General features: G+C 38.7%; 3 protein-coding genes across 12 annotated transcripts in view; 2 read left to right on the forward strand and 1 right to left on the reverse strand.

Moving 5' to 3' along the window:
* The first annotated feature begins 1,059 nt into the window (after nt 1-1,059).
* LOC126571542 (arf-GAP domain and FG repeat-containing protein 1) lies at nt 1,060-11,884 on the forward strand. 2 transcript variants are annotated; one of them, XM_050230137.1, is made up of 10 exons: nt 1,060-1,311; nt 1,356-1,600; nt 2,666-4,074; nt 4,201-4,547; nt 7,246-7,434; nt 7,528-8,240; nt 8,938-9,579; nt 10,953-11,168; nt 11,245-11,639; nt 11,719-11,884. In XM_050230137.1, the coding sequence occupies exons 3-10, from the start codon at nt 4,060-4,062 to the stop codon at nt 11,755-11,757; spliced, it is 2,556 nt and encodes an 851-aa protein (XP_050086094.1). In that variant the 5' UTR covers nt 1,060-1,311; nt 1,356-1,600; nt 2,666-4,059; the 3' UTR covers nt 11,758-11,884. The 2 variants fall into 2 exon arrangements, with proteins under 2 accessions (XP_050086094.1, XP_050086095.1); XM_050230138.1 differs by lacking the exons at nt 1,060-1,311; nt 1,356-1,600; nt 2,666-4,074; nt 8,938-9,579 and having other exon boundaries at nt 4,213-4,547.
* A 4,291-nt stretch (nt 11,885-16,175) lies between these two features.
* On the reverse strand, nt 16,176-17,942 carry LOC126571548 (stress-induced-phosphoprotein 1). The gene is made up of 2 exons (XM_050230154.1): nt 16,808-17,942; nt 16,176-16,727 (listed from the first exon to the last, which is right to left on the reverse strand). Exons 1-2 carry the CDS (start codon nt 17,719-17,721, stop codon nt 16,655-16,657), a joined length of 987 nt encoding a protein of 328 aa, XP_050086111.1. The 5' UTR covers nt 17,722-17,942; the 3' UTR covers nt 16,176-16,654.
* A 2,300-nt stretch (nt 17,943-20,242) lies between these two features.
* Nucleotides 20,243-26,923, forward strand: part of LOC126571537 (hemicentin-1-like) — a 32,105-nt gene continuing 25,424 nt past the window's right edge. Inside the window, exons 1-2 of one of the 9 annotated variants that reach the window (XM_050230121.1) lie at nt 20,243-20,590; nt 21,036-21,522. In XM_050230121.1, the coding sequence (XP_050086078.1) occupies nt 21,471-21,522 (52 nt within the window). In that variant the 5' untranslated portion in view covers nt 20,243-20,590; nt 21,036-21,470. Of the gene's footprint in view, nt 20,591-20,655; nt 20,854-21,035; nt 21,523-26,923 lie in introns of those variants that run through there. The other 8 variants (XM_050230125.1, XM_050230123.1, XM_050230124.1 and 5 more) reach the window with 8 other exon arrangements.

The raw sequence follows: 26,923 nt of genomic DNA on the forward strand, positions 1-26,923 counted from the left end.
GAAGAGTGCGTTGATTAGGGAAAATTGAATGTACCGTTTTGATTCGAGAAATGTGCTAAAAGAATTGCCGAGATTATTACCGGGTTTGCACCATCGTTGTTCTGTAGTGCACTCGATAGTATCGTTCTTTCCCAATTACTTTTGCTTGCAAACAAAACCCCTTAACAAAGCATTTTAATCTGCGACTGAATGTTCAGCAAATTTAGAAAAAAGAGTTACACTTTTGTAGAATCGGAGTGCTTTATTATCTTTGTTTCATCGTTCGTACAAGAAGTATAGATCTTTACTATCATCTTGCGGAACGAGGGTAAAAGAGTTACAAACCACTTCACGGCCAACATGTGATTGAGGAAGGAATTGTTCCACAATTTTTCTCATACATAGGACAGGTTTAGATAAGATTAAGAAATACTAAACAATCAACATCCGGCTCAACAATTCTTGCCTAAATGTATGAAAAAGGAACATTGGAAAACGATTTTGAGTCGACTTCTTCCAACGATTATCTGGTACCAAATCACACCTAAATCATTAACAATTTAAATAGCTACAATTTTACATTCAAATTCCTTTTTTTATTAGAGAAAAACATATAAAAACTAAAGTAGTTTGAAACGGTCTCCGAAGCCGCGGTCCCATGCGAGAAAAGGCAAGCGATATCCCTCTCTCGCTCGATCATACACGCCATACGAGAGCATACAGCTGTTCGCCGCGAGTGGCGCACACACTCGCTCGCAGGCACACAGGGAATCACCCAGTTAGCAATTTGAAGCGCTCGGCTTACCCCTCTGCCTGCGACGTAGCGGGATGAAGGCTGCGGCGGCTGAGAAAGAAGCCCCCTCTGCCTGCGACGCGGTCGAGGAAGAGGCGAGCGCGACGCTCACTATGAAACCGCTCGTAGGCAGCGGGGAAAAGAGCGGAAGAAACCGCGGGGGGAGGAGATTTCGGGCGCGAGCTTGTGGAGCGCGACTGCGGCGGAGGAAGGGAGGAGTGTGAAGAGAAGAAGGGCGAACGGAAACGAACGCAAGCTTGTTGGTTTCAATTACGCGGAGAGGGAAGGGCGGCAAGGGTAGAAGGGCGATGCGAACGCGAGCGTGTTCAAGACGGACGGCAGCGCGAATGGAAGAGGAATAACAAAAAGAGACGGAGCAACCTCGCGCAAAATTCGGCTAAGTCCCGATCGCGGGCAGTCGGAAATTTTCTAAGTCCCAGGACGCACGCTTTTCGCGGGTGCAGTGCGGTCAAGTGTTTGGTGTATAGTTTTGTGGAAGCTGATAACCATCTTTGTGGCATCATCAGTGTACATACAAGGTAAGATAGATCATTTGCGATGCATTGTAATGTTGCTCTAACAGTTTCGATTCCTCTCCGATTTCATTCTCTTTCTCTCGGACATGTGCCCGAGCATTCTGCATCGAAGGAAAAAACCGTGCCAACGATCGATGCACGCGCATCCAACATCAGCCCGGGGTGATGACGAAGCTAACTGGACATTTGATGAAGCCAGCCACGGCGGATCACGCACGCATCACGGATCACGTGAATGAAAAACGCAGTAAAGTGTCGTGAAAGTGTTAGTGTGCAGAAAACAAAGAATAAGGTGCTTATTCTGTAACTTGCGATTACGATGGCCTCAGGCGTTCGATGATTCATGCGAATTTCGAAACGTTTCGAAAACAATAACAATTCAAAATGACAGTTTGAAGTAAAAAAACTGTTAATTAACTTGTTGTTTTCGGTATAAAAACGACTTAACCTTTGTAACAATAGTATACGATTAGCAGAAAGAAATTATTGATGCACAATCAGGGCGCTATAACTGTTTTTCAGATGCTCGATGCTCGATGTAAACAGAACGCCAGCTGTCGATCACAAAAATGCACTCAACAGTAGGCGATCGTGAACACCAAAATGAACACAAAATGAACCAAATGACTCATCGCCTAGAGGCCATCGTAATCGCAAGTTACAGAATAAGCACCTAAATGCCACCGTATGGGTGGTGTGGCTAACTGAAACGCACACAAATGTTGATTTGAAATGAATGAATGAATGAATTGAAATGAAATTTAATTCGCCATTATGGCGACGGGAGAATAGAAAGAAAAGGGGTGGGGCTTACTGGCACACGAGAGCACACGAATGGGGGTTGCTTTCGGGTTCGCGTTCGGGTTCGCGTTCGGGTTCGGGTTTCACGAAAGTTGATTCTAAGTTGTATGGGCCCTTTGATTCTAACTTCATACTGAATGGCCGATTGCATGGATCTCGCCGTATGCCGAATCAAAAAGAATCAAGTTAGAATCAACTTCGAATCAACTTTTCCATAGTGAGAAAACCTTCTCACTGCGAACTGGGGCTCATTAGCCGTCTTCTCACTATGGAGCCTTGTCAGACGGGAAAACTGTGAATTAACTTGATTTTTCTGTATCAAAAACGACTTAACCTTTGTAATAATAGTATACGATTAGCAGAAAGAAATTATTGATGCACAATCAGGGCGCTATAACTGTTTTTCAGATGCTCGATGCTCGATGTAAACAGAACGCCAGCTGTCGATCACAAAAATGCACTCGACAGTAGGCGATCGTGAACACCAAAATGAACACAAAATGAACCAAATGACTTATCGCCTAGAGGCCATCGTAATCGCAAGTTACAGAATAAGCACCTACATTCGGAGTTTACGCTTAATGTATCCCCGGCTATACACTTTGCTCGGTAGCTATTTATTTACACACCAAGTGAATCCAAGTACCTTCGGTTGTCAAAATTATTCTTTTTATTGTTAGCAAGATGTGTCAATTAACAAGGTGAAGTCATCCCGAACAAAATCGCTGGCGAAGATTAGAAAAATGAATGAAAAAATCTGACAGGTCGTGTAGTCTTCTGAAAGATTGTTTTGGTTGAAATCAGAGATGCTGTTTTCGATTTGAGGAGTAAGAAACCTGTTTCAAAGGTTCAAGTTTTCCAAGTTTTTAAGAATTCTGATTCTAAAAGTGTAAAAGGTCAAGTTTGCTATCCCTTCGCGAGACAGCACTGATGATTTGGGCGCTACCGGCGGATGATGCTCGCTGGAAGCGGTGCCCCACGGATCCGCGGCCAACAGCCCCACGGATCCCCGAAAGTGATCGATCAGTCGCTCGTTTGTTGAAAACAATGAGTATGAATCATTTAAACGAGCAAAAGAGATACTATATCTGACAAAATCATTGAAAATTTCCGGATATCCTTCGTATCACCAAACGCTTTTTGTCGATTTGGTAAACATGTATTTGACAGCTGCTGAAGTTCAATATGGCGGCGAGTGAAGTGCTATGACTTCACCTCTTATAGTTAAAACACTTTGCTCCATACTGAGAATCTCGTGTTTGACGTTTTTCTTCGTTCTCACTATAGCGGCAAGCTCATAAGCCGTCTTCTCACTATAGAGGCTGGTCAGCGGGGCTTCTTTGCAAATATTGCACTTGGATACATCCATGGACCCCTCGATGCAGCACGTTGACAACGCACACCACTGCGATGCCCGTGTCACCAATTTACGAAGTGGAATATGGTGAAGAGTGCGTCTAAAAGGTAAAACAAAAATCCACAATTCACAAGAATTGCGGAAACAGCAAAACAGTAGCGAAATCTGCTGTGTTGTACAGTGGGTGCATTGTGTGATAGCGCGGTGGTCCTTCATAAATCGTCTGATTCAACAACACAATGCTAAATTGAGTGTTGTTTTCGTGTGGAGTTCGCCTTGCCTTGCTCGTACATCCTTCACGGGAATACCATTTCTGTAAATCAATTACTTGGCGCTGTGAAAATAAATGTAATCGTTTATAGAAACACTAGCTACAAGCGTAACGTCTCCGTCCTTTTGGAATCTTTTGAGGATTCAGTTGTTTGTGTTTTTTTCTTGTTGTATTGCGGATTGCTGTGTTTTTAGAAACTGAGCGAAGTTTTCGAGAGAGCAGAGTGAAAAAGAGAAATTCCGGAGTGTTGCCCACACAATAGCGCTCTCTTCTTCTACTGTGTCCTCTTTTTCGCAAGGTTCACAAAAGAAACCAATAGGTGATGTGTTTTAAAGTGGTTAGTTTGATGGGTGATGTGTATGGTTTTGTGATGAGGCAAACATGGATAACATATTAGTTGATAATAGTTGTGCAATCTTAATTAAACAGCCATAGAAAGTGTGTAATTTCAAACTATTTGTAGGTTCAAAGTGTGCGAAGACAAATACTATATACTCAAGACCGACCTAAATTGAATAGGAATATTCCGACAGCTGGAAGCAACACTATCGTTTCTACCCCTTCTAAGCAACCAAGGATCGGAATCGTCTATCGGAAGTGGTCAAGTTGTCGAAACTCCAAGGAATCGAAGAAAAGTGGCAACACGATGGCCCTAGGACGAAAGAAACTCGATGACAAAATATTGAAAACACTGCGGGAGCTGGTCAGCATTGGCGGCAATAAAGAATGCTTCGATTGTGGCCAGAAAGGCCCAACCTACATCAACATGACCATTGGATCTTTTGTATGTACCAGCTGCTCTGGAATACTGTAAGTTTTTGTAAACAGAATATTTTTCTACATCCTATCTGGTACAATCTTCTGTGTGCTTCGCGTTTAGGAAATTTTTCGTTCAATCAACAACGTCTTTTTATATTTTTTAAAATTTCGCAAAGAATGTGTTAAGCCGGCGATACATGAAGCGTAAACTCAAGCGTAAATATAAAATTAATTTACACTTGAACATGTTTACATGACCGGGTTGAGACGTGTAATCCGAATTACACTGACCTTTAATCGACTTTTGTGAGAAAAATAGGATCTTTCTTCCGAAGAAAAAGATTAAAAACGCTAGTAATGATCACTCACTATTAATGCAAACCACGAACAGGAAATGTAGTGGGGCAAATCGCTTGCAAACAGCGTTTACGCTAGGATTTATGCTCCGTGGACCTATAACCTTTTTTACACCGTGTAAACGGCAAATGTAAACTTTTTGGCATTACATTCTGAGTTTATACGAGAGTTTACGCTTCGTGTATTCCGGCCTTTAGTCTGAGATATAGAATAGAATTATCATTTTAGATGTGGCATTTAACTTCTGCAGCAACTCTGAGGAAAAATGTGTTAATTAGCCAAGCGTTGCATCATGAAGAGGCTAGTGTTTAAGGTCGATCGTCTAATGTATTTTTTAAAACATTACAGACATCAGGCTGAAAACGTTCACAAGTATGATTATTGCTACGAACATAATGTGTTCCCGTTGGATTGATTTTTTTACTTAAGTTGGCTGTTAACTCAAAGCGAATTCTTTTTTTAGGGATACCGCTTTTACCTCTTATCAGGTAACTGTAGAATGTCTTACAACTTTAAAAAAAAGTTGATCTTTAATGACGACACGGTCTCTCGATACCTATCTTTCACTCGATACCTCTGCTATGTCAATCCAGCGTTTTACTTCAACGCAAGAAGCTTTTAGTCAGTTGGTATTTTTGTAATCGGATCCAATAATTGCTAATAACTATTATTGTATTTTAACACGATCGTTATCAAGGCAGAGCAATGGGTGCTACCAAAATTAAAATCGTAGTTGTGTGGCGAGATAATCAAAAAGGGTTTCTTTTTTACGCCGTGTTAGATCGAATTTATTTATGATCGATCTTCGTCAATACGGAAACTTTATCGATTTTAGAATTGACAAAAATTAAGCAACTAACAAAGTTATATCGCATGCGAAATTTCTGGTGCGTAGTAGTTTATGGGCTTGCGAGATTGCTAAATCTATCAAGTTTTGTGAAAGTTTATTATGCTTTTTACTTTTGAACTCATGAGGCATAATGGATTAGATTCTAAACTCTCACCGACTGTATACAGTGTATTTTTGTATTGTTCGAAGATGTTTGAATTGTTGTTTTTTAGTATCTCGAATGTCAAATGTTTCGTCGCAGTCATAAAATTTTTAAAAATAACATGAGTGCTAAGCAAAACTATCACGAACTCCACCTACTTACGCAATGGCGAATATAACTTTCTAATTCTGTATTTGGAAAATGGTTGAAAAATGCGCAAACTCCAAAAAGCGGCAGTATAAATATCCTTCCATTTTCAGTAGAGCTCTAGGCCAATGTTTTTTGTATCATTATTTATCACATATATTATAGAAAAAGGATCGGGTTTAAATCCGATGGAGAATGTTTGGCGGATGTTAGTGATGTTTATGGAAATGGTAGGCAATTTGACCGCATAGATCAGGTGGAAGTAGCTAATAAGAGTGCATGGCGATCTTTGTGCACTGCAACATTTTTCATGCTCGGTGTAAGCATGCCAACCCGCATTTCCAGGCAATTAATAGTAACGTAGAGCCGGCGATACATGAAGCGTAAACTCAAGCGTAAATATAAAATTAATTTACACTTGAACATGTTTACATGACCGGGTTGAGACGCGTAATCCGAATTACACTGAACTTTAATCGACTTTTGTGAGAAAAATAGAATCTTTTTTCCAAAGAAAAAGATTAAAAACGCTAGTAATGAACACTCACTATTAATGCAAACCACGAACAGGAAATGTAGTGGGGCAAATCGCTTGCAAACAGCGTTTACGCTAGGATTTATGCTCCGTGGACTTATAATCTCTTTTACATCGTGTAAACGGCAAATGTAAACTTTTTGGCATTACATTCTGAGTTTATACGAGAGTTTACGCTTCATGTATCGCCGGCTTAGGAATTACTGATTGTAAATAAAATAATGTTGATAGCCTAATGAACTGTTATTCATCTCAATTTTATTTTTTGTAGCGTGAGGCTATCATTATGAAACACCTCATTTTTGGATTTTTGGCTTCCAAATACACAATTTTTAATATTTTTTCAAAATTCAAACGGCATACGTCTGTTAACGATGAAAGGAACATTTACAGTATTTTTAATTATTTTTGCGACGTTTTATTCGAGCGCAAGATAGAAAAAACAGTGTGAGGGTATCATTATGAAACATAGTGTAGATGCTTAACGTTCAAATTGAATTTCTCATAGTTTTACAGAACTGTGTTGTTATTTTCAAACTCAAACCACCGCGAAGGATCGCCATCATTTTGCGAGCGTTTACATAAGGAATTTTCTTATGTTTATTATTAGACAATCGAATGTTCTGTTAATGGAGTTCGTTTGAATTATAAAATAATTGGCTGTGGGAACATCAAGTTAGAAGTGTACAGCTGTTCTTCCTGGTTGAATTAATTACAGAAGAGGACTTACGCCACCTCATCGAGTAAAATCAATATCAATGGCCACGTTTACGCAGGAAGAGATAGAATTTTTAAAACGTAATGGCAACGAAAACTGCAGTCGAACTTGGCTTGGCTTGTGGGATGCAAAGCGAACAATCAAACAGGAGCATCGAGACTTCATGATTGATAAATACGAAAGAAAGCGGTAAGCAACAATTAACGAGCTTACTGCATAGCTCGTCATGCCTTAGTTAACACATCATATTCGTTCAATAATATTGTAAATATACCTTTGTAGATACTATTTGGAACCTGCTAGTCCACTTAAATCCTTGCAAACCAACACATCGAGCTCTTTATCGTCATTAACAATGAAGAATGTCAATGAAAACATGGTTCCTCTCAAGACCCCAACACTGACGCCTCCGACAACTTTACGATTGCATCGCAGCAATTCCAGTTCTTGTAATGGTTTGAACAATGCAATTTCATCATCCATGTCAACTGGTTCCGGACATGGGAATGGTCCTGCAGCACAGTTCCAACAGCAGTTCACACCAGATGATAGTGACTTCTTCGGCGTGGGATCACCCAAGATTCTACCTCCTACTCCGAAAAAGCTCTCGAATCTGCATCGTAAAAATGGCATAAAAATTAAAAAACCTGTTATCGATCTACCGCCAACTTTTGAGCGCAATCAGAAAAATGGATTGCTAAACACCTCGATTTCATCCAATGGCAATAGTGCCGGAGAATACTCAGGCAGCACTGGTGACATTAATGCGAACAAGTTTACACCGAATAGTGATTTTGTGGCTGATTTCGGAAGCGCAAGCATCGTTAATAATATTATAAATGACCGAAATCACTATGGAAGTATCAACAGTTTGAAGGACAGCGGAACGGCAGGCGTGGAAAATGCGATCGGACATCCTCATCAGGGAAAATCATCAGATGGTGATGTGGAAAATTTTGCTGATTTCGATCATAATCCAATTTTCAACTCTGCAGGTAAGGACTTACTGGTATGGAATATTTTACAATACAGCAGGAACATTTTTGTATTAAGTTTAGTTAAAAAACATTATATGACTTACCATATTTCAATATATGGTAAAAACCCACTATTAGCACCGCTCTCACTGAGTGCCTGATTTTTTGCGCAGGGCCAAAACTTTGGAACACAAATTAAGATATGAGGAAGGAAGAGGTACGGCGGATAGTGCGAGGGGGGGGGGGGCGTTTGAAAATACTAGAAACAGTATAATTTAAAGTCTAGATCAGAAAAAAACCCCTGCGCTTCCCAAATACCTTTATTTACCAGATTAAAAATTTTAGATCTGTGGAAAAGACAACATAAACCAAGCACTCACATGAGAGGGATGCAAGTAGTGGGTTTTTACCAAATATATAATTAAAAAGCGTCATATGACTTATCACAGCCATAACGGCAAAATTTTGCTTGCGATATCGAATGTTGCGATTTTGCGACATTTATTAACGTTTTTTTAACAATTGCGATTTTTTCGTTTGAATACATTTGTACATTTATACGTTTCATTGCGATATGAAAATTTCGATATCCCAATTAAAATTATCTGTGTATGTGAAAACACCATAAACATGTGAAAATTCCACTTTGACACGTTTCGTGACCTTCTCTGTAATTTCCTTTTTTCCTTTATGCTTACCGGGAAAACCAACGAAGCAGAAAATATGAAATCATACTCCAGCTTCAATAGTATTGATAGCAGCACTACGACAAACAGTATTAGCAGTATGGCTAGTATGCAAAGTTTGTCTGCGCCAAATCCATTTGTCAGCTTCTATTCATTGGACCAGGCAGAGTTCAGTAGAGACAGTTATGCGGCTAAGTACACATGCATGTCGCCAATGGATGACAGTATACAATCGTCTAGAGAAACGATCTATAAATTTGGACAAAAATATAACTTCAATGACGGCTACAATAGTCTACACAGCTACATCAACGATCAAACAGATGGCAAATACCGGGTTATGAACTCTGGCACCAATACCAACAAATTTCACAAGAATAAGAATGATAACAATAATAGTAATAGTGATAATAATAATAATAATAATAATAATAATAATAATAATAATAGTAATAATAATAATAATCATAATCATAATAATAGTGCTGCCACATTCGATAACATCCAATGGAGTATTTGGCAACATTTTCAAAGTAACAGTTCATCGGGATGCAATCGACAAGAAGAGGAGCAGCAGCAACATAATGTGAACAATAATGTTATGACTCAGACGATAACTACGCAACACACCAACAGTCAAATTAACTTTTGTTCAGATCAAAATCGATGGAGTAAGTTTAGTGGAAGTCATGCACATTTGGTTGTTTCTACATTTTCAAGATCAAAGTCTGCAGATATTGCTTCTTCTGTTTTTTGAAACTTAGCAAGGGTTATCTATTAGTCTGTGCATCTCTAATTAGAGTTGGATGATGGATGATTTTACTTGGATATTAGAGATGTTTGCATGGTAAAAAACCAATATCAACATCTCTACCAAATTGCATAATTTGAGGAGTTTTCTCAATAATACTTACGTGGCTAAATAAGCGACTAAATTTGCTAGAAACTTTAAAATATCTTGAAAAGAAAGGAGTTATTACGTAACAAGTACAAGTCTATTAAAAAAATTTAACTTAAAATAGTGTAATTTTATAATGAAAGTCCTATTGAATGTGAATGGGCAATTCCTTTCTGAAACGAACTTTTTCGACAATATCTGTAAATCGTATTATCCTAGTAACTGAAGCGGTTCTCTTTCCCCGTTCTCTCTCAATCTCTCTCTCATTCTTTGCTTTTTGGATCATATTTGGCTCCAATTACCGTAAAAGAATTTAAAACCAAGTGGTTGATTTAATATTACCATCTACCTGCTTTGAATAGGGAGGCATGGAGGAGAGTGGAGGGTGAAAGAATGGAGTAAATTCCGCTTCGATGTAACCAATCAATTTAGAGACCCCAAAAACATTGGAAATGACACCCAGATTGCCCTAGAACTGATTTAAAAAAAACAGAGGTGTATGGAGGCCCCCCTCTCCGTTGTCTGGCAGGCACCAAATATTTTCACATGGTATCTAAAGCAACCAACAACAATTGTGTGAGTTTTGGAGAAATTTGCTTGAAAACTTGTAGAGTTATGCATTTTCCTAATACATTGGTATTGGAGCCGGGTATAAAAGAGGTGATTTCTGGGAAAAGGACCCCCGATGTGATCATCTGGGGTGATAAGCTATCTTTGCGCCAAGTTTGGTGAAGATCGGCCCGGTAGATTTTGCGTGATGCGCGCCTAAGATAGTGTCACATAGTTTGGTTCTTCTAGAGCTTAAATGACGAATTTCATCTCGCTGTTTTGTAATCAGCCTCTAGGTGGTCTTATTTAGGTGTCCATTAGTGCATATAGGTTTCGTGTTTAAGACAATTCCTTCGCGGGAAACATCGATTTTTTTAATGCGCTAGAAGCTCAGTAGGCCCCTTCAATATGCAGGCTTTTAGTTTGTTATCATTTCATCAGTTATTTATTAAACATACGGCTCGTCCGTCCTTATATATGTAAAAAAAATCAGTTATTTATTAGGAAATTACATTACTATAATATAGGATAACAATGGGTTTATGATTGGAACTTACTAATATTTAATAATCTAGAACCACATTCATGCCATTACAGGTCTGCCCGTCCCTGCGCTGTACAACACTAGTTCATCCAGAAGCAATAACAATACTTCGGTTAGCTCCGCACCATCTGTTGATCGATATGCAGCGTTAAAAGATCTTGATGAACAATTCCGGGAGTTTAAGCTTGATGCAGATTCTAGTAACATGGGCACTTTAGCGTCAAATGGATTAAAGAATTTGGACGGCAAAAGCGATCATCATACTCAATGTGTGTTTATTTTACATATACGTGTCTTTTTTATAGCAATCCATACTCAAGTACAACTTTGTCCTTTTCGCCACAGTCAACCCCTTCAAACCGGTCAATCCCTTCCAGCAGCAGGAACAACAGGAGCATCGACAAGGGATGAATTGGCCTATAGCCACTGCTAACGGAACAACAACAGACTTACGTTATCCGTCTACAGCTTCCAGTGAAAACGGATTTTACGCAACTTCGCCGTTTATAGGTCTTGCGCAAGGTGGCGACGTAAACACGTACAACGGGAACATCACAACGGGTGTTACTGGTGTCATACCTGTCGATTACCATACTCTAGCTGCTTATCACAGGAATGGAAATGGCTACTCCGTGGCTATATCTAACGGTACAATGATGAACAGTCCAAATAACGTCAATTCAAGTATGCAGCAGTTTGTGAGCAGTATGCCAGCTCAAACTTTTGGAAATCCTTTCATGGTATGCATTGATTTACAAGTGCAATTGTTCTTTTATAATAATAGCATTTTAAATTGGTTTTCTTTATATTTATTTACAGGTTACTGGTACAGGCAATTCGAACAACCCTTTTTTATGAGTAGTTTCGAATAGTGTAAATAGATAGTAAGTTATCTTGTTTAGTTTAGGGTGGTTTGTCTTAATCCATGTTACATTCAATTTAACGATACGTTTTATATAAAAGGAAACGTTGCTTCTGAATGATATTCAAATGGGTTCCACTAGTATAACCTATGAGATGTATATACATTTTAATATAGGGATAGGGAGTTTTTCATTCAGCACAAAACTGCAGTTTTGTTTTAATAGCTAAATAATTCGATGCCAAACGATTGTCATCTTTTCATTCTTAAGCCGGGGATAGACGAAGCGTAAACTCTAGCGTAAACTCAGAATGTAATGCCAAAAAGATTACGCTTCGTGTGGCAGACATAATCGCATAAAAGTTTATGCCGAAATGGCAACTGCAATTACTTTCGGGCACCTGCAATTACATCATGCAATTTTATTCAATTACATGTGTTTTTAGCCAGAAAAACATAAATCGACGAGATAAGTTTATTTCTGAACATATTTTTATATGTTTTAAAATTTTGTTGCTGTATATTCTTACTGCAACTCTTCATATCGCTACGCATCATGTTGGTGCTAGGTTTACGCTTGCTTTTACGCTCGGTTTTACGCTCCGCGAACCTATAATCTTTTTGACATAAGCATAATCTTTTTGGCATTATACTCTGAGTTTATACTAGAGTTTACGCTTCATGTATCCCCGGCTTTACACCGGAATTGCGATTTTATAACAATAGCACACAAAAAGAACGTTGGTTCAATTCAAACGATGTTGGAAATGATTGATTCAAACGAAATGTAATTACAGCTTTAAATACACAAGAAACTATCTTCCGGGAGGTTTCATCTCAATGGTTAACTCAAAACCCTATTAACTTGAGTATATCAGTGCTACCAATAATTGATAAACATGAAAAGCTTATAATCAAATCTCGACACTAAGAGTACCGGTTTTGAGTCACATTCAAAACCGGATATTCACACGAAAGAAAATGTAACGTGCGTAATTTGGCAATGTTGGGCATGTTGGCCAAGTCGTATTGCCCTGAACAAATCCTAATCACACCAAGCTTTGTATGCTTAGCAAAGAGACGTGGTGCAGAGCCTTTATTTTGGATTAAATGAGGAATTCCGGTTTACAGTATATTCATAAGATCCTGCTGTAAAATGCGTGATAATGGCAATGATAAACTAAAACAAAAATCGCTCAATATGTTGCATCTATGAAAAATCAACATATTTCAGGATTACTCTCATTATTGTCCATGCTTTGTAAAGCTCAGGGCTACGATCAAATCGAAGGCGCTCACAATAATCTATATTTTTGATTAAAAAATTAATCGCCGGTAATTAAAACATCGATGCCTAAATACCGTTTTATTATTAAAATAATCGCAAATAAAACTCAATGAATGTATGGTCGATTCAAATGACGTAGGGCCATATATGGAATAGAAGTATGTGGCGAAAATCAGTAAGCTGCTTTATTATGCGGAACATAAAATTTCCCGTTGCAAAGTTTTCATTCTAGGCACAGCATTTCAGGATATCTAGGCGATGCATAAGAATTGCTTAACAATTGAAAATCTTAAGAGACGTCTGGAAAAATTTTAAGACCTTCAATTACATAGAATAGGGTTCTGTTTTATTAGAGCGAGTATCTTAATCCAAGCTGCCGGAATATCGCCAGTTTTCAAGTAAAATATACTCAATCGGAAAATCATGACCTTTCAAACCATCGTGTATTTTGTTAGTACATCCCCGGGAATACATTATCCCGCATTTTCCGAGATTTTCATAACGATTGCTAGAAAGGAAACGCTTATGTGGCCTTATACCGAACGTGAATTAAATTAAAAAGGTTATAATCAGAAACTTTCAATAAAAACCTGATAGTTATTGCAAAGGAAATAACACCAAACGAAATTCAATGCAGGACTTCAATGTAATTGTTTGTTCAGTAATTGCTCCATCGGGCGTGTTCGAAACTAGAAAACATTCAAAAGAATAATTCAATCGAACTTAACATATTCTAGCAACAGTAGAAAAAGAACTATGTAAAACAAACACTCAAAGATGACTATAAAACCACGTTAAGAACGGCTGTTGTTGCCTTCCTGTAGCTTTGTTAGAAAGTTAGGAAAACGGATGGCCTCGTCTTCCGTTTTCTTTGGAAAAGCCTTGTAAAACCGTACTACTAATTTGATAGTCAAAAAATAGTTAATTGGAACAAAATCGAAGCTCCTTCCGGTATTGTCTGTAACAGAGTGAGCATTTTTATAAGTTTGGTAACACGTTGTACAGCTTATAACACATCGTCCAATAGGTCCCCGATCTGATTTATAGAGAATGCCTCCGACACAAAAAAGCAGTTCAGTGCTGGATAGAACAGACTTCTTTAAGTGTACAGTAATTGTGTTGAGTGAAAAACCGCTGATGGTTGGACAAACATTATGAATCATCTACCCCAAAAAACTACAATTTTCGACTGGTACACTGAGCATACGATAATGGCCTGAAAGACTTTTAAAATTGACATTACACCTAAAAGAGTATGTTCTATCGAATCACGAATGATTTTTATATTAGAGGCTCTTTATAAAACAGACCGGGATTTTTTTACCCGACTTGTTAGCTTGACAGATTATTATATGAATCATTTTGTCAGTTGGCGGTCTAGTGTTTGTTTTACGCACAGTGTGTTTAATTGACATGCGTTACGCCAGTCCGAAATTAGTGAGCAGTATGAAATGCAGACTACCTAGCAGCAGCGTGCAAAATATAGTTCTTTGATAGAACGTCATTAGAAGTAGAGGAAATACACATGCTCGCGCTTAGGTGATTGCGCACTGCACCTATTTTGTGCCTTAATATCCGGAAAATATCTCCGGCACTAATGAACTGGTTGTGTTCCGATCTCTAACCAAAACATTGCTTACTAGTCGCATTCCCGCTAACTCGCAGAACTTTAATACGTTGAAGAATGATCTTTCTAGACAACCAGCTTCCAAGTTTAAAAATACTTTAGTTTACCCTCAGGTTGGTTTAAGTTTCCATTTATATTTCCCTTCCCACTGCTATTTGTCTGTTTGTTTCATCGGAATCTCAAACCAGGAAAGATGCATTGAAATAACACGACTACAAAACTATAAAATAGAAGAGAAAATACAAAAACGCGAGATAAATCGTATACGCTCAACACAATATAAAATTTACACTGAATGTTGTAAAGCATATATTAGAACGCCAGCGTACAGAAGTAGAAAAATGAAATATATGGTGCTTATTCTGTAACTTTCGATTACGATGGCCTCAGGCGTTCGATTCATTTGGTTCATTTTGTGTTCATTTGGTGTTCACGATCGCCTGCATGTCGAGTGCATTTTTGTGGTCGACAGCTGGCGTTCTGTTTACATCGAGCATCGAGCATCTGAAAAACAGTTATAGCGTCCTGATTGTGCATCAATAATTTCTTTCTGCTAATCGTATACTATTATTACAAAGGTTAAGTCGTTTTTATACCGAAAAAAACAAGTTAATTAACAGTTTTTTTACTTCAAACTGTCATTTTGAATTGTTTATTGTTTTCGAAACGTTTCGAAATTCGCATGAATCATCGAACGCCTGAGGCCATCGTAATCGAAAGTTACAGAATAAGCACCTATATGAATCAAACTACATAGGGCATGTTTTCAGTATCAATAGGTAATGTTATACAGTTATAAAACGATTACTACACCTACAAATTCGAGTTTCATGATCGAAAATAAAGAAAATTCATATTTAAAATTAACCAATGGACATTTCATTTATGAAGATCCTTTTATTCTATCCGATTTATCGACAACAATATGATACAGGCAGCTCATATAACAAGTCAACAGAGCTGCTCTCCCGCAAACCTCCAGCAATCTGACCATCATACAAAACGGTGATGGCAGGAGAATTTCGAATTGCAAAACGTCCGCGGGGAGCTTCATCAAATCGCTCGTTCAAATGATCTGGGCAGAGGACAGATTCAGCAGTTCGTTCCTTTCCCTTTTTCTCTAAATCGGTCATCAGAATGTCGTCGTAATGTAGAGCTCAACCATGTTTCAAGTTGAAAAGGAACAACTCCACATGATTATGGTGAGCGCCATCGCGGAAGACCTATGATTCGTCAATGCTCATGTAATTACCAACGTGCGAAGCTAATAATTTACATGATTTTAGAAAAGGACGTGAGACTGGAAGATATAAACCAAGGGATATGCGACATCTAGCAGGTAATGGATGCAGTGAAGAAACGGGTAGGACTTTTCACGCTACGCTAGCTATAGAAAACTATTTCTATAGTTTAGGTTAGTTAGCGCTATAGAAAATGGTTAATCATAAGAAACTTTTCGTTCGATGCATCCAAAATACAAACTGAACAACCGTGCTCTGTAAGTGGTACAAATAGTTTATTTTCGCCGATTTGATCCCTATTCTACTGGCGCTTTCGACTCCATGCTGATCCTTTTTTTAATGCTTTAATTCAGAACTACTTAGTACTCCTTATGTTTTGCTAGATTATCGTTTTCTTAACCAAAATTGTTGTTAGGCAATGACAAGGTGTGTAAGTAGTGCACGCACTGTTTTAAGCGGCGGGGTAGCCGATCTTTCCGTTCAAGTCGAACAACTGACACGCTAATCCTACTATAACAGTCGTAAGCGTGGACAAAAAAAAGTAAAAATGAAGAATAATGAAAATATTTCTGCGCGAACCAAATTGCTCAGCACTTAAATACCGACAAACGCTATCGGCGTAACGAATCCAGCCATTGTTAGAGTGCATTCGTAGTAACTTCGTAGCGGTATAAGATGATCGACAATGGAAACGTTCCGTCTCTTTATCGCACTGATGTGGTAGATAGCGAGCAAGCTTAATAGATCTGGATGATTCCAGATTCTAGAAGTTTTTGAATTTTAGAAGCGACTTGCGGATTCTTCAGATGCCTGTAAATGAAGAGCAAAGATACGATTAGGAATCTCAAAAGATTCAAAAGATACTTAAATATGCAATAATTGACACTTACTCTTGCACAGCTTTTGGATCGTTCTGCATCTGTTCGAGAATAACACGCATTGCAGGGTCCTTGAGGATCTGTTGGACTTCTGGGTCGTTCATTGCCTTTTTCCAAACTTCCTTAGGGTCAGCATGTACAGCCATCGTACATGCCCTGTATCCCTCAAGTGCTTCCGCATTGTTTGGATCGATTTCCAGTGCCTTTTGATAGGCGGTCAGGGCTTCCGAAGATTTTTGCATTACCTGCAGAATTTTCCCTTTGCGGATCCAACCCTTGATAAATCCTTCGTCCAGCCGGCAACAAGCTTCGCAATCCTTAAGCCCGAGATCGAAGGCAGCCAGTTTCGTATAACAGGCCGCACGATTGCTGTATAGTTTTGCGTCATCCGGGTTGCGCTTGATGGCCTCTGAATAATGTTTAACAGCCGTGCTGTAATCACCCTGTTTGAAGAATTCGTTCCCCTTTTCTTTCTCTTCTTCGGCCTTTGCTGGATCGATATATTCTAAGCGTTCAATTTCCTTGATCTTCTTCTCGGTATCGCTTAGCAGGGATTTAACCTCTGGCGTACGGTGCTCGGATAATGATTTTTCAAAATATGTTTTGGCGGATTTGTAGTCCTCCAACCGCCTGTATGCATTCCCCGTACGCGTGAACGCCTTGGCAATGAGCTTATAGTCGGCCCGATTCTCCCGACCAACCTCAACGGCTTTTTCACATTCTTCAATACATTTTCGGAACTCTTTCTGTTCAAAGTAGACCGCAGCGATGTTATTGTGGAATGTTATATCCGTCGGATCGAGCGTCACCGCACTGCGGTAGTGCTGGAGAGCTGTTTCGAAATCTTTTAGTTTGTACGCAGCATTGCCCAGATCTTTTTCTTTCAGCGCCTCCTGCTTATTTTGCGATAAATCTTGAGTTGCCATTTTTGGATACTAACGCAGCCTTCACTGGCACCAACTGTGAACCTTACACAAAGACTTCTCAACGGCACGATACTTCGTAGGGTTTGCACGATCTTTCCTAGTTTCCTTGTGCTATTTGCGGTAAGCTGTGCAGCTGCGGCTTTTCGGTTTGCCTTAATAAAAAGTGTGGAACAATCGAGAATAAAAACATGCGCGAGTTCTTCGGATGACAGTCGTTGTCATTTCTGGAATATTCAAGAATTCCCTCTCTTCAGCAGGGGCTACACAAAGCGTCAAGGGTTTCACATCAAGAGCGTTTTTAGCCGCAAAATCGCGCGGAGCTGTCAAATTCCGTTTGTAGCACATCAAGGTATATGCAAGTGTTCACAGATAAGAGTGTTTCTACATTACGAAAAAACTTTTAATGCCAAGCCCAAAGTGTCTATCGGAAACAGGTGAAGTCATCCCGAACAAAATCGCTCGCGACGATTAGAAAAATGAATGAGAAAAACTGACAGTTCGTGCCTTTGTTTTGGTAGCGTTGGAGACGCTGTATTCGTTTTGAGAAGTAAGAAATGTGTAAAGAAAGTTCAAGGAACTGCTCGTTTGATCTAAAATTAAGAAATGTATTATTTAAACAGGCAAAAGTATATAATATGCCTGATAAAACCATTGAACTTTTCCGGAATCAGACGCACGCTGGTTGGTGATGAAGGTAAACAGCTGTCAGTTATTTGACGTTTGGTGCTTTATGTCAAATTGCTATGACTTCACCAGTTTCCTATAGACACTTTGATCTAGCGTACACACTGCCAAAGTCCCCTCGGGATTTTTGCAAGTTCGAATATTTTCATTCAATGGGCATCATAAGAAAATGATAGACATGAAATATTATGCATAACGTCCCAAATTGGGCTGTTTTGTCGTCTAACGTGTGGCAATAGACTGATCAAGGCCAAATTTACCAATTAGTGAGTTACAGCGCCTCTAGATGGTGCGAGAATTTCCCGAGAATGAGAAGAGACTGAGAATTGAGACTGTCAAATCCATACAAATCCGAACCGAGAATGCTTTCGCCCGTGTAGAAACTTAGAATACAGCGAGCCTGAGGCTCAGCTGAGCTACCTGTCAAACTATCTGTCATTGCATGTTATTTTGACAGCAAACCCATTCATTCTCGGGCCATTCTCAGCAAATTTGAGCAAATTCTTGAACCTGAGAATCGTTTCACCGTCTAGAGGTGCTGTTAGATTTCTCGACGAGCACAGCTGCTGGAGTGATGTTGCAATACTTAGGTTGCTTCCAGACGGTAAACGAATGCATCGCGAAAGATTTTGCTCAGACTGAGCAAAAACTTTCGCGAAAGCGTGTGTTCTTCGACAGACCTCCGCCAGAGGGCTTTTTTTATATGAAATGACAGCTTTGACAGCAGTGTTCGTTCGTTCGCGATGCATTCGCTCCCTACACGGGCATCCATGCTATCGCGATAAAACTTTCGCGCACTTGTATGGGGATGACGTTTATTCGTTTCGTCGTCGCGATACTTTCGCGATTCTTTCGTGCTCGTTTAGACGCAATCTTATATGATGCACCAGTGATTCACAAGGGTTGATAGCCTAATATAAGATATGCTTCTACTGGGCTATGCAAATGCCGAAGAAATAAACAAAAACATAGAAACGGGAGATATTTCGCCTGCCCATCTTAGAATCAAGCCAATACTAGGATTACGAACAAATCCATCGGGCGTAGTCGCAGTATGGCAAAGGCTTCTGGAACCAGTATTCAGCCAACAACGGCAAAACAAAAGCGGAAATGGCTAGGAAAACGGTTGCCAGCCAGATCTTGCACAAAAACCTCTTCTGTGTAATTAACGATTGGCTTTCTCCTTGGAGTTCCCTATCAACCATGAATTCCTTCATTTCAGCAACTGTTGAGCATGGGAAAGATGCTAATGTGGCAAGTAGCGCTTTTAATTTGAAAGATATGCATTGCCGGAGAAAGAAACATGCATTGCCACGGGTGCATTTTTCTGCCCTTATGCTCGTTATATGCATCGAAAACAGCATTTACCTGGCCAAGACACAGCAGGATGGAGTGCTTGCAAATCCTGTTTCATAGCGTTGTGCTATGTGCGTTGTGTTGTGCTGCATATGAACTCTCATGCATTTTTCCATTAGACGCTGCCAAAGATGTAGAAACATTATTTCACTTGCTATGTTGGAACGTTTTTTTCATAACGATTTTCCATGTTTCCTAAATTGGGTCTATAAATTATAAAGCTCTTGCAATACATTGGAAAATAATATATTATTTTCTCCACATTGCATCATTGCACATGGTCGATAGGTAATTTTTATTGAAGAATTTATTCGATTTGGTAAAGAAACAGCCCCGATCTGAATAGTCAAAGACATTTTCTATTCGCAACCTTTCATTTTTCCGTTTCTTAGGCGTACCATTCGAACGCGATGTTGCCGCATTTCGTGAATTATCTGTTGGTGTAGTGGTGTTGCATGCGTAATCGAGTATGCGGACCCACTAGCACCTGCGCATGTCACGTGTAGCTACACGACAAACGATGGGTGTGCGTGCAAAGTAGCTTGCGCCGTTCAGGTTCCGAGAAGTTCCGTTTTTTTCGAACGGGAGAAGGACGGAGCGTTTCGTGAAGTCAAAGCGTTTGGCGTATGGCTTCGCCATTTGTTTCGATATTTCATTCAATGTTTCATTAACAAGTGATATAAAGTGATATTGTGGTTATTCTAATAATCTTTTTTGACGATTAACTGCATGCATTTGGACAAACAACGGTATGAGAAAACGAACCCTGGTGCGAGGACGTGCTCTGCGCTTATGAATTAGAACGGAATCTGTATTCCACAAGTTGCAGGTGAACGCGAAGTGAAACGGTTTTAATTACTAGTTACGGTTTTGATTACGAAGCAAGAAGCGAGTGAGTTCCTAAAATCAAAGCGCAGAATTGACGGTTAGGTTTAGGCCAAAAAAATTTGTGTGAGTTTTGTTTTGTGTTGCGCTTACCTGTTGTTGCAGAGCAGTATTAATCGGGAATAGTTTCACCACCTCGTATATCCATTTCCACCACTGGAGTGTTGAAGGGGAAAGTCGAAGTTAGTCGCGTGTGTTAATATGCCTGTAAGTGGTTTTAAATGTTAAATTGTGGAACGCACAACAGCTTTGCTTCTAGTTAGCAAATTTTAGATAGTAGGTGAAGCAGCGAAATGGTCATTGACAAATGTTTATACCTTCGTCGTCATCACACGACATACCAAACGACATAGAGAAATATCTAATCAAACCTTCATGGATTAATTTAGTAAAAGCGCCAAGCGCGTTTGTTTAGGTGGATATATCAGCTTGGTTTGTATGTGCGTGCGACTTAATGAATATTACTGCAAAATGTGCCTTGTTTCATAGAGGAAAAGGAAAACCTTGAATAAGTGTTCCAGTACGATCAACAAGTTTACAACAATACCTTCATGCTGATGTAGTTAAAATCCCATTCTCCCTACACACGGTGAATCACAAGACAAGTGGCTGTACTGATCATTTGCGCGACTGTGTGAGAAGCAAAAACTAAATCGACTTGCAATAGGTATTCTCACTGCTTTGTGCTGCGCAGAGGATTGTATGTTGATAGAGAGTGGAAACTATTTGGTCTCTTGAAGTAACTGGAATTGGAAGTTATAGCAAGAGCCAAGAGCAAAGGAGAAACGAATCAAATGTTCTGAAATCGGAAAACACGAAACAAAATGAAATCATCACGAGCCAAACAAACGATGTATCTTTACAGGACTCTAATAGGTAAGTAAAGATAAAATTTAAACCAGATAAACTCATAACACGTATGCTGCCCGGCTACGATAGCAGCTTTCACAATATGAAACTTCCATTGGCTCCATTGGCGACTTGCTAAACTGTATTTCAGACGCTCGCCCACGATAGCAGTTCTGTTTTGCAACTCTGAAACACATACCAACGGTACAATCTAACTCTCGAGCCTATAAGGACCGTATTGTGTTGCGCTGGATAAGACCAGTTGGGATATGAAAGAAATACAGGGCTAATATGAAATAAATGAACTGGGCATGGAATTTTGTTGAATGCCGTGACGCAAGCAGAACCTACATATTCGAGCATTGACGGGAAAAATGGGCCATGAATGATGTGGTGGGTTACCATCAACTGAACCATCATGTGCCCCATGTAAAATGAAATTAGTAACAAAGAAAGTTACAGTACGAATTTGTTTTTTACATATAATAAGGACGGACGAGCCGCACAGCACGAATTGATTGGAAAAAAATTTGGTAGTTAGGGATTTTTGGAGTCAATAAGTGCTATATGCTTAGTTAAAATCCTCACCTAAAATGGGAAAGGAAAAAAGGCTCCTTACAAATCCCTTCCACCTTCCAATGCAATGCACACCTATTTTAATGTAATCGGGGATCGCGGGACAAACCATATTTTACCATCATTTGTGCATTACTGGTATGAAATGAAGAAAAATTACAGCTCAAAGTATTGGTTTTTAGATCGTATTTGTTTCTAACAGAACTTTTAATCGTTTTTAATTTATTTTTCTATATTAAACACATCAATTGTGCAATGATCGCTATGTTCATTGATCATCTTATGAATAAAAAGAAATTTGTATGTTTGTTTGTGCGCGCATCACTCCAAATCTACCGGGCCGATCTCCACTAAACTTGAGAGAGAGAGAAACCATCCCGTGCACTCGTGTGAAATCGGGTATATCAGCTAGTTCGTAATACAATCGTAATAATCACGTAAAATATCATGAACATATCAGGATAAAATTATGATACTAAACACAAACACATGACTGAAAACGCAGCGGCTTGAAACGTCGGAATCTCTCTCGACCATCACAAACAATAATTAACTTCCCGTGATCGGTGTTAGTATGTTCCCTTTTTTCAATCACATTGTCACCGTGAAACAGCTCGAAACTTTATGAAAAACCGTTGATCAAATAACAGATACCAAGAGAATAACATGTTTGTCGCACAGGGAGATATGTAGACGTTACTTATGATTATTGTGGTGCATTGAAGTTTTCCAAGTAAACGTCTTGATGGTGTCGCATTCCCACGATTGATGCCTTGCTTTGTGGCGAAACTCCCGAATCCCTTAATTTTCTTGCGAGTAGGCAAGCGTACTATGACACAGCATGATTTGTTTACTCTTGCGCCTGATAATGGAACAAAAGTTCTAAGCTGCTTTACTAAAGAGTGTAACCTATACAACAATATACATAAACATGATTTTCTAGTTGTTTATAATTTTTTGATACGTTAATTTACATATAGTGTACTACACTTAACATGGGGGTGTGGGTCGGTTTTCAGCACGATTCAGCACGGTCGGATTTGGGAAAATTGAAGAGAGGCGCAAATTTGGGAGAGGTGTCTTGGACGACTCATTTTGGCCGATTCCACGTGAGCTAAAAGTTTTGTTTGCGGTGTGGAAATTTTCACTGGTGTGTGTGTAAAGCGACGAGCGTTTCCACGAGAGTAAATTTCCACATAGTGTTCGAAAAATTGAATGAAGAATTATTTTCTCAACATTCTGATGCGGCCGCGGACTGGTTGTAAAGTATCAACTGCGGCTCGCTGACTGGCTGTTATTTTCTTCTGCGAGGCCCGCATGCTATTACAGTCTTACAAATTTCTATAGCTGCACCCACTGTTTTCATGTATCATCTAACCCGTTTTATTAATTCAACTTCTGGTTTTGGGACATTTTAGTGTTGAAAAAATATGAATAAAACCGTTCAGTTGCCTAAGGGGTATAGCTTTTCAGTAATGTCCGATTTATGGACTGTCAAGTTTCTATAGTCACACTTACAAAATAAGTCAATATGTGACTAATTTGTTTAGCTTCTTGAAAATTTTTAAGAGAAAACGTTTAGTTTGCTTTCAAGAACCCTCAGTGACTTGAAAAATCCTTTTAGTTTTTAATTTAGGTGTGTTTTTTCATACATTTTAGGTCCATATCTTTCCACTCATCTAAATCTGATTCCTTATGCTAAATTATGCTACTGCATTGTTTTTATTGGCATAAATCCATCTAATTAAGGTTCCTCAAATGATTTCATTGGATTTAAATTGCGATGGGTTGGACGACCAAGATCGGATCGTCTGAACCGCCCTTAACCCGCCCTCATCGGTTCTTTGTATGCGCGCGCATACAATTTGGTCCGAAAACTTCAAGTTATTCAAAAACGGTTCGATAGAATGGTCTGAATTTCTCCAAAATAGATTTATTTTGATCATAGAATAGAACTATATCACTAAAAAAAAAATAAAAATGTGTAGTATCGCCTGAGCAGAAATAGTTACGAATCGGTTCATGTGGATGCGTACGCATCTGCAATATTCAGAGCAACGACGCCGTTGTAAAACTTCAAGCGATTTCCTGGTTTCATTCGATATGATGATCGAGATAAATTCTGGCCGATCAGATTTTTTTTCTGTCATTTGCAATAATAATTTGAAGACTACCTTCAAACCAGGAAAAAATGTAACAGTCGATGAACAGTCGGTTCCATTTCGTAGGTGATTTCCGTTCCGCAAATATATTGCATCAAAATCTGCCAAATATGGCATGGTAATTTTGATTTATGCGATTCAAAAGATGATATGCATACAATACACAAAATTTATAATGGTCTAGATCGATACACCATTCCCAAAAGCAACATAGGCCGGTTTATTTTTTTGGATTTGACAGAAAAGAATATTCGACCAAAATGTAACATATGATAATTTTTTTGCTCCATATGATTTGGCTGAAGAATTGAATAAAAATCGTATGGCTTTGGGCACGATTACTGGAAATAGAAAAGCAATTCTTATGCCATCAATGGCATTTGATAGCAAATCAAAGGCATTTGATTGATATGTGCACAAAGCTAATATATTCTACCGAAGATGTATGTGACCACAAATTACATGCCATTATGTTGCCGTCACTTGCAATATGTTACTTTGTCGAGCATGTACTACACTCCTTCCAGTTAGTATAAGACCACCTGCGATTTTAGTAGTTTCTCTCTACTGGTAACTGTAATAATTTCAACCCGTATCATTATTGATTGGTATTGGTGAGATATGTTTACAGTGTAATTTTCATATTTTTACGTGCATATACTACACAGATACACGCATTTTGTTATTTTCGACCTGAAGACCATTTCAATTTTTCTTCAAAATCAATTTTATTTTTGATTGTAAAAAATAGTCGCAGTTTGCAAATAGTACAATTAATAAAGAGTTACTTTCCCGCTGCGATTTTAAAGCTGGAGAATGCAATTTGGCCTACTTTTCTCCCTTTTTTTCAGCGCCTACTGCTTTAAGTCTTCCCTTGCCTTAATAATTGCACTTTTGCTTAAATCGCAGCGGGAAAGTAACTCTTTATTAATTGTACTATTTGCAAACTGCGACTATTTTTTACAATCAAAAATAAAATTGATTTTGAAGAAAAATTGAAATGGTCTTATACTAACTGGACAGGTCGAAAACAACAAAATGCGTGTATCTGTGTAGTATGCACGTAAAAATATGAAAATTACACTGTAAACATATCTCACCAATACCAATCAATAATGATACGGGTTGAAATTATTACAGTTACCAGTAGAGAGAAATTACTAAAATCGCAGGTGGTCTTATACTAACTGGAAGGAGTGTAAACTGCTGTGAGTATCAGCAACAATGAAAAAAAGAAAAACCCAAACATATTTGAGAACTTCTAAGAAGACTAAAGGAGGGATTGACACCATGGATCAAATGGAAACCATTACTTGCAAAGGAAAAATATATCGTTGGCAAATGGCTCTGTAGTATGTAATATTCGTCGTCGGTTGTTTATCGAAGCATTGGGAATGCATCTTGTTGATCTACACATAGTAAGACGCAAAACAAGACCGACTGATAGTGATGCTGCTAATGTTTGTCCCATTCGCCATTTGACACCAACAACCAAAATCGGCCATTACCACGTCTGCTCTAACAAAACTAATCAAAATAATTTTGCTGCACGTTGTGAAAGTGTGCCATATATGGTTGTGCTGACTATCTATATGATATTTGCAAGAGATGTGCCAAAAAAATGAAGAAAAACTTGAAAAATGTACTTTTTCACGTTTGTTTGTATTTTTCTAAAAAACCATGATTGCCGGTTTTAAACACAATTTTTAGAACTTTTGACACGTAGTATTTTTTTTCAATAAAGAACATTCCAATGAATAAATAAAAAATGTCAGAAGTGGTTTTTGTTTTGGATTTTTTGGCACAGGTTGGAAAATTTGTGTGTATGCGCGCGCATACTCAAGAATCGATTCGATGCAATTCTGGAGGGACCGATGAAGGTTAAGAAGAATAAATTCGAAAAGCTCTTTGATGCAACCTATCGTTCGCGTTCACTGCATTGAACTCTTGCTACCAATATTTTTGGGAAGATAAATCGTGAACAAGATTTTAATTTGAATAAATTTATATTTTTGTACGATTTTTTTTACAATCAGGAAAAGTATTTAAATAATCAATTAAAGACTTGTTTACACATTGTTGTTTGAAATCTTGAGTTCAAAAACACAAGCCTGATACACAAACTATCGAACCAGGCAACAAATCAATATATTTACACTTAAGCACCATAAGCCCGGTGCAATAATATGCGTCGCAAGCAATATACAGGTTGTACCATAAAAAATGAGAAAGTCCTTTATCGAAGTTAAAACCATTTTTGTAGGTTTTCTACTGTTTTAAAATATCTAAATTGGCTCTATATTTCGTTGTTTATCAAAAACAAACAAAATTAGTGGATTTGTTGGCCTGGTTTCTCAATTAATTTCTCCAAGCGGTTAAGAATTCGAGAACACCCTCGGTAACATAGGTGTCCAACTTAGAAGACCAGGGTTTGGTGATAAACGATTTCAGCGAGCCAACCGCATGGTGTAACGATTCAAAGGCCTTTGCCTGAACAGACGCCCATATAAATAGCCCAACCGATTTAATTCTGGGCCGCTTGGAGGGCGTAAATCTTTCGACCAAAGATTCATGTTCTCCTTCGATCATGTTTGAGTCCGTTTAGACGTATATTAGAGGCCTCCATTTTGCTGAAACTCAACAACTATCGAAGATTGTTTTAATCCATGGTAAAACGTGTTCCTGCAAAA

Source organism: Anopheles aquasalis, chromosome 2, assembly GCF_943734665.1.
Source record: "Anopheles aquasalis chromosome 2, idAnoAquaMG_Q_19, whole genome shotgun sequence".
NCBI classification, from domain to species: domain Eukaryota; kingdom Metazoa; phylum Arthropoda; class Insecta; order Diptera; family Culicidae; genus Anopheles; species Anopheles aquasalis.

Excerpts from the sequence above, each read along its gene's own strand:
- LOC126571542 (XM_050230137.1), top strand. Across the intron at positions 7,435-7,527 it reads GATAAATACGAAAGAAAGCG|ATACTATTTGGAACCTGCTA; the intron begins GTAAGCAACAAT and ends ATACCTTTGTAG. Across the intron at positions 11,169-11,244 it reads AAGCGATCATCATACTCAAT|TCAACCCCTTCAAACCGGTC; the intron begins GTGTGTTTATTT and ends TTTTCGCCACAG.
- LOC126571548 (XM_050230154.1), bottom strand. The coding sequence starts at position 17,721 with ATGGCAACTCAAGATTTATCGCAAAATAAGCAGGAGGCGCTGAAAGAA. Across the intron at positions 16,728-16,807 it reads GATCCAAAAGCTGTGCAAGA|GCATCTGAAGAATCCGCAAG; the intron begins GTAAGTGTCAAT and ends CTTCATTTACAG.